At 39.8% G+C, this 8,209-nt stretch overlaps 1 protein-coding gene across 2 annotated transcripts in view; it reads left to right on the forward strand.

Moving 5' to 3' along the window:
* The window catches only part of CLIP2 (CAP-Gly domain containing linker protein 2), a 208,411-nt gene extending 206,305 nt beyond the window's left edge, over window positions 1–2,106 (forward strand). For both annotated transcript variants that reach the window (XM_077482366.1, XM_077482367.1), the window contains one exon: window positions 1,105–2,106. In XM_077482366.1, the coding sequence (XP_077338492.1) occupies window positions 1,105–1,116 (12 nt within the window). In that variant the 3' untranslated portion in view covers window positions 1,117–2,106. The remainder of the gene's footprint in view (window positions 1–1,104) is intronic.
* Window positions 2,107–8,209: the final 6,103 nt, after the last annotated feature.

The raw sequence follows: 8,209 nt of genomic DNA on the forward strand, positions 1-8,209 counted from the left end.
GGGCTGAAGTGGTTAAGGAGATATACCCTCACTATTGGTCCTGTTTACCATTATCACTGAATGTGAAAGTAAAAGAAAATTCCACATTTTGGGTTTTCCTCAGAAAAGTAACAGAGGGGAAATTGGAAATCTTTCAATGTGGCCAATAGTTCTGGTGACCTAGGGGATTCCTTCAATTTGCAGAGATTTCCTCTCACTTCCTGTTTTGGCTATAGGACAGGAAGTGAAGGGGAATCTCCTAAGTAGGGCTAAAGAGGGCAAAATAAAATCTTACACAGGTTATAATCCTCCATTACTCTATCCAAAATGCAAAAAAAAAAAAAGTTTGTATATAGTTCTACTTCCGTTTAAAAGGGAGATCTTGATGTAGGGGAACAATTAAGAAAAATAGGATTGTAGAATCATCCTTGGAAATAATAAACTATTGCCAAATTTGAAAATATCTTCTACATTTCCCTATATTTCCTCATCTCCAGCTACAACCACCACCAATATATTGCAGGGTCAGTTTCTTTATAAAAAAAAAAATACATATTAAAGACTAGAATCCCCTGCCCTTGTAGGCTTACACTTGCAGACCCTTGGTCACCTACTGAGGCCTTTAGCTTTATTCACATTGCAGCAAAAAAGGTCTTGCTTAAATCTGATGTGATATGGGTCATTCAATTGACAGGGTTCTCAGCTACCTCATCTGTGACTCTACACTGAGCATGGGGTACGAGGTGCCACAGATACTATCTTTGGCCAGCAGCCAATGCTGGTCTACTGTATGCAACTTTGACAGAAAAATTGCATAAATTAAATGAAAACTATGAAAAGATCCAGTTTGTGATATTTAGCATTTCAGATTCCTTTTCTGGATTTCTTAGCTTGCCATTACATACACAGACACAAGATATCTCCCTTCTGCAATGCAGTTGAAGATTTTGATGACTATTCAAATAACATTTTTGCATTGTCAGCATTATTACTTATGATAACGATCACAAGGGCAAGGCTTAATGCATTCTAGTCTAGCAATGATCATAAAGGATTTTGGATTTTATAGTGCTTGCCATATGTATATTACTTCTAAGCACTTATCCACATCTTTTTCTGTTGCAGGAAAACCATTGATATCCACAGCAGAGTATACCATTCTTCTCAGTATGAAAAAGATGCTATCTATATTGGGACGGGCATATCAGAAAGACTTTGTATGCATTTTTCATGTGTGAATAAAAGTAGACAGTGTTCATTTTTACAGTTAGATCCCACATGGACAATCATTAGAAGTTCACAAGCACCATTTGCAAAAAGTTGGATGGGAGTCCAGGAACCATTTCTCCTCGTACAGAATCGCGGATTGGCCTTTCAGCTTTTTGATTAAAAACCTTTAGTTGGCCAGTTCTAACGTTACACTACCACCAAAATGATTTTGATTGTTGATAGATGATATTCTATAAACTGTATTGGAACGCTAATAGATTTGTAATTGAAGCACTAATCATTTCTCTATCTTCGAACTGACTATAACCAATAAAGTGTTGCAGAGGATGAATATAATAAACACAACAAGGTTATATTCACTCAGTACATATGTATTTGTCCTCTTCACCTTAGTGGGAGTTCAGCTATGCTCCTATGCCACTGGAAGTATACTCTGGAATGGCACCGCTTTAAAACAAGGGCAGTAATTCATGATCATGCATAATGTCATAGTGCAAACCAATGTTAATGTAATAAGCAGGTACATGCATTTTCATTTTTTTTTTTTACTGTTAGATTCTTATTTTATTGTTATGATGGCCATCGTTGAATTATAATCTACAAAATGCTCCCCACTGTATGGTAAAGTCAAGTTAATTCCTAAGCATCTGAATGAATATGTGCAATTAACTCAGTTGTACTCTAATGGACTTCTGCCTAATAGTACTTAATATGGCTGAATATACATTGAAAGACTGTAAGGTACTTTGTGTTACTTTTTTTTTAACATTGTATGTTATGGTATGAAAAAAAATACTTTTGACCAAGAAAATTTTATGTTAGATAAACTTAAGGGTTTAAAACATGAACATGTAAGATATGCCTTTTTAAATAAATGTAATTCCTTATTTATCTTAACACAGCAAGAGGTGCGTTATCTTATATTACCTGTAATTGTGAAAGATCCTTTTATGTTCTTCTTTAATTAAGGGACTAGTGACGTCCTTTGATTTAGTCAATGTAAAGATTGGCATTTAATATTTGTCAGAAAGCAGTTATATTGATTGTATTAGAACCATATGGTAAATGGATGTCACTGCCAAGATCAGTTACACCATTATCGGGACCTCTGAGAGTGACTTCTTTATGGTGAGCACAAGTACACTGTCCACACAAATATATTTTGTTGCGTTATAGTATCCTCTAATATGAACATTGAAGTCAGTCTTCCTACAATGACACAGAATCCATTTTGTGTGTGCTAATCTTGGAGTCACAACACAGAGAACTAACTGTTACTCTAGAACAGAAGAAATGCCATTTATGGGTAGCCTCATTAGAAGTACACGTCAACAATAAATGGTTTTCTCAAGCTATTTATCCTGCTAGCAAATAATGCACTAACCAAAATGAACCACTAGATGTCATATGACTCATCTTTGGTAATAATATCCTGATTGGGTGGTTATATGTAATTACTGTAAGTATAATATGTTCATGAAAAAAAAAAATTTAATAGTCACCAGTGATAAGTGAACCTTCATTTTGAACTAAATGGGAGAATAAAAAAAAAATCATTATCACGCAAATTTTAATAAAGTCAAAGTGGGATCATTTTTTTTTTTTTTAAGTTTGGCCCCTTGGAGGGCTACTAGGCAAGATATTGCTACTGAAAAACACGGTAAGCCCCCACAGTCCTCCAATGAAAATCCTTTGCTTATTTTAGATGTAGTTTGGTGTTACATGAAGTGTTTTAGATCATCCTTTCTCAACCAGGGAGCCTTCAGGCTTTTTCAGGGGTACCTTGACAAAATGCGTAAGAGAATTGCCTAAAAATTGTATACAAGCCAGTGGGCGGATAAAGCCTGCCCATTAGTTACATAAAGCCACAAGTTTTAATTGTGCACAATTACAACCTTCCACCGCTATTGTCCTCACAACCAATGACATCATCAGTTGATAAGCAGGGTGTTGGGCACTTGCACAGCATCCTTGTTTGCCCCTCCTCTGCCCCACTTCTTTGGCACCAGGGTCACATTAGCTGAGTGAGGGAGAGAAATGAAGGAAGACGAGAAACATTGGAATACTAATCAGTACCAGTGTACGAAGGTGTGTTTGCTTTAGAAGAAAAACCTCCTCTAGCGTTGGGCGTCCTAAGTGTGTGGTTGCTGCTACGTTATGTAAACCTATTAGTTTTGTTTTTAAAATTTAGCATGGGGTGCCTTGAGAATTTTAAAGGGTGCCTTGAATGAAAAAAGGTTGTAAAACACTGTTTTAGACAATTGGTATAAAAATAGCATTTTTAAAAATATAAAGAGAGCAACGTTTTTTGTCTCTTTTACCATTATTTGGTATTTCTTAACAAATAACAGTAAAATACAAATAAAAACAAGGAAAACAGAAAAAAATATGTTGTTTCAATTTGCTATTTGACCCTTTTTCCCTGTTGTCTAAACATAATCTGCAAAAACAACCATATACCAAATAACTTATAAACAAACAATAAACAAATCACAGGAAAAAGTAAAGCTGATTGAAACTATGCATTTTTTATTTTTTTTTACATGGTGGTAACTGTTCTGTAGATCTATTTACGCCCTTGCTGTTCTGAAGGACATTGGATCTTGGTTAGCCAAAGCATGAGTATTAAAGAATGAACCCTGTCAGCACCTTGCCCAAATTTTCCTGAGTGGCCGGGACATTAGTCGTAGTTGCTGCATTGTTGGATTTTCTGAAATACAAAAACACCTGGGTTAAAGACGAAGTAAACTTCCTTTCCTGACTTTTACCTATAGATAGGCCTATAATATGGCTTATCTATAGGTAGTGTAAATATCTCCCAAACGTGCATCATTCAGGAGATATTTAATTAAATGCAGCTGTTCCTTCCGAGCCCTGTGCCGTGAACTGTGGCTCCCGTGCACATGCACAGGAGTGATGTAATTGCGGCTCCGGCCAGTCAGATTTATCCCGAATGGTCGCAGTCAGGTCTTCCATTCGTTCAATAACATTAACCCTTGCGAACCATTGGGCCACTGTAGGGGCAGATTGTTGCTTATTTTGGCTCGGTATAAACACCCAAGCAGCATTGAGAAGGTGCTTGAGGAGAGATTTTTGATAATGCTTTCTTGACATGGGAGTGAGCTTTAATAGAACTGGCAGCAGGGTCATTTGATAGGGAAATGTCTGAATTTGTGAACGAGACAAAACACTGGTTGCCAAAAGGTTTGAAGTTTAGGGAAATCCCAAAATATATGGAGAATAGTACCTGGGTGTTGCTCACAGCGCCATCAGCGTTCAGACTGATTGGGGAATAATTTAACAAAAATTTTACAAAAATTGAAAGGGTGTGGTACCAGTGTGTGCTTCATTTGTAAGAAATTTCCTCATATTTACTACAAATTGATGACTTTTGCATAAAGAAAAGTATGTGTTCTTTTTGGGGTTCAGGGAATGTGGTTTGAAAGTCTATTTCCCATTTTGCCAAGAAAGGAGGGTCTGTGGAGATGTGAAGGTCCAGCAGAATTTTGTAAGAAAGGGATCCACGAATAGGGCCGTCACTCAAACAGAGTTCTTCAAATGGGTGAAGCTGTCGGAGGAAGAGCGTATGTTTAGGCATGGAGCCAAAGAAGTGAGATAGCTGCATAACTCTCCAAAGGTCCAGTGCAATAGGTGTCCATCCTGTCACCAACATCTTAGTGGGAATCCAACCTGTGGGCCGTAGAAAATGAGAGCCATGTAAGAGACCCATCGGAGCCTGCAAGGTAAATGCTGAGTCCGAAAGGCCCGAGGGAATCTTGGATGTCCAACAATTGGTATGATGGGGGAGGGAAAACTCGTGAAGGAAGATAGTCGATAGAACCTTTCCATCTTGGAGAGAGCAGGGCCAATCAGCGGATGGTTAGCCAAGTGGGAAGTCACTTGCTTTCCTTCCCAAGGCAGGCCTGGGCAACCTCCCATTCTAGTGTTACCTGGGCTTCAAATCCCCATGACTACACCAATCAACTACCCATGTCATATGCATCACCGTATGATATAGGGCAGGGTCTGGGAAGCCAATTCCTCCCCTGAGCTTCAGCCTCAGCAACAAATGCCTACCAATAGTTGGGTGTTTGCCGCACCAGAGAAACTTAGTGACTGCTGAACGTACAGCATGAGAAAAAGTCTGGGGTATTTTAACAGGTAGGGCTTGTGGTCAGTATAAGAGGCTTGGCAAAAGAAGGCTGGACGGCTGAACTCCTGTGCAATTTCTTTATTCAAATGCTGGATACAAAGGTGAACTACAGATATCAGCTTACATGTTTCACACCAAGGTTGGGTGCTTACTCATAGCTCTGCCTTTTGTCTTAAGTACCTGTTTGCATACAGGGCTCGCACCCTCCACGTGGGATAGAGGCTTTTGGAGCAGCAAAGAGAAATTGCCTTAGAGTGATGTACATGTACATATACAAGAGTCTTGGCATCGCATTCATCTTCAGTACATTGCAGCGAACCAAACCATGAAAGAACAAGAGAGTGCCATTTCTTAAAGTCTGCAGTGAATTTTGACAGGAAGGCCCGAAATACTGGGGGAGAATGTAATTTAAGTTTTGCGAGGATTCTGGTTCCCAAATATTGGATCGAATGGCCCTTTTAAATGAGAAGAAGGGACGTAGACCCGCCAGAATATGGTCCAATAAAGAGACATTCTGCGCCTCAGATTTGTGGAGGTTAACCTTAAATTTGGAAAGAGTGCCATACTGTTTTAATTCTTGCAGCAGTGAAGGCAGAGAAGTTAGAGGTTTAATGATAAAAAATAGATCATCTGCGTATGCTGCTATTTTGTGCTGATATTGGTCGGATTGAACACCGCTTATGTTTGGGTCATCTTTTATATGGTGAAGATAAGGCTCTAAGGCAGTGATGGTGAACCTTGGCACCCCAGATGTTTTGGAACTACATTTCCCATAATGCTCTTGCACTCTGCAGTGTAGTTGAGCATCATGGGAAATGTAGTTCCAAAATCTCTGGGGTGTCAAGGTTCGCCATCACTGCTCTAAGGAAAGAACAACTAGTAGATGAGAGGGGTGAGAGTTGACATCCCTGCCTGCTGCCGTTAGAAATCGCAAACACATCAGAGTCAAATCCATTTACTCGAACTGTGGCTGTGGGGTTAGTGTATGAAGCTGAGATCCAAGCCAGGACAGACCTCGGCATTCCAACTGTATGAAGAGTCTCCTGGAGACACACCCAGTCTACCCTGTCAAATGACTTTTCAGTATAAGGAGTAAGAGAGGGATGTGGCATCTCTTTGCTTTCTCTATGACATTCAACGTCCAGACAGTGATGTCCCTCATCTCTCGCGTCTGGATGAAGCCAACCTGATCTGTCGCAACCAAGTTTTATATCACAGTTTAGAAGAGAGATGGGTCTGTAACTAGAACACAACAGCAGGTCCTTTCCTGCCTTTGGGGTTATAGAGGTGGACACTCGTAACATGTCATAAGGGACACTATGCCCCTCCAGGATGGCATTAATGGCTGTGGTAAATTGTGGACCAAGCTGGGTCGGGAATGTTTTGTAGTAAAGAAGTGCAAACCGTCAGGTGCGGGGCCTTCCCAGGCTGTGTATTTGCTGTGCAAATGTAAATTCTTCTACTCTGAAAGGCTGGGATAACAGTTCCTGATCATCATTAGAAGGGAAGGAAGATTGGCTTCCTGTCAGTATTCCTGGATGGTTTAAAGGTAAGAGACTGTTGAGCTAGCAGCGGGAGCCGAGTCCAGATTATAAAGCTTTGAGTAAAAATCTCAAAGTATCTGCTAAATCTGGCGAGGCATGGATCTTGGACCCAGAAGGGGTTAGAAGACTAGGTATGTACGACTGAGTGTGTCTTTCCCTCACTTATCCTGGTTTTAAAGCTTTATGAACCGAGCCTCATTTTATTTAGCGACCAAGTCACAAGGTTATCTGGGTCTGAGGACTTCATAGTTCTATGACTATGATTTACATTGTTAATGCAAAAGAACCCCAAAAAATGTTAACAAAAAACATACAGTTTGGCCCATTTTGGGTACATTCCCGTAGCTTCAGAAAAATGGGTAACCAGCTCTTTACTCAGCTGCTGTTGTGGCTACCTGGTTGGTGGCTTTGGTGTAGTGGATGGCTTATCAGCCTTGACAGGCTCATTTCTGATACTGAAAACAAAGAAAATATTTGCTAGTATGGACTATTTAAAGCTTTAAGTCATGTATTATTTTCTTTCAATAATGATTATTCAGTTTCAAGAGATACAAATCAAAATATGGATCACATTCAGTAGGAAGATCACATCACTAATCCTAAAATCCTCCCCCCAATACCCCAGTCAGAAGATTGGTTCCATATTTGTAGGGAAAGTCAAAGTTAATTTGCTCTTTCAGTAACCATGATGATTATCATCCCTGAGAACCAGCCTGAGACAAAGTAAGGTGTTGAAGGTTTTTTTTCAGTGGTATTGGATTGACATCACTTTGAGATGCTTCTGTGATCATACAGAATTAATTAACAGGTCCATTTGATCCGCAGATGACCTGCTTCAAGGTGGATCTGCATTCCCATAGATATGTATGAGAATCATAGGAGTGTGCACGGGGTGTGCCAGATGTGCCTGGGCATACCCCAAGAGCATATTAGCATTATAGCTCTGTGTGGCAGTGGGGAAGTGGGAAAGATCTCCCACTGAGCAACTCTGCTTATAAGAGAAGTATGGAAGGCAGCACTTCTCTTTTACTCTGAATCTGTAGGCAGGAACATAATATGCTGGCAGGGAGATCGGAAAGATCTCCTTTCTGACCGGCAATGTGCTACAAGGGACAGCGGTACTGACTTTATAATGAATGAGGACATGCAACCATACGCCAAGCTCCCTGCTTGGTTGGAAAGCCAGTATCAATGGGACCTTTGCAAAGAGTGGTAAGAAAATAATGATGAGGTGTAAATCCCAGATCCTCTACCCCCAATTTTCCATTCCAAGTTGTTCCAACCTATATTCAAATTCATACAG

Source organism: Lithobates pipiens, unplaced genomic scaffold (assembly GCF_037356315.1).
Source record: "Lithobates pipiens isolate NorthernLeopardFrog02 unplaced genomic scaffold, aLitPip1_a1.2 Scaffold_16, whole genome shotgun sequence".
Taxonomy (NCBI): domain Eukaryota; kingdom Metazoa; phylum Chordata; class Amphibia; order Anura; family Ranidae; genus Lithobates; species Lithobates pipiens.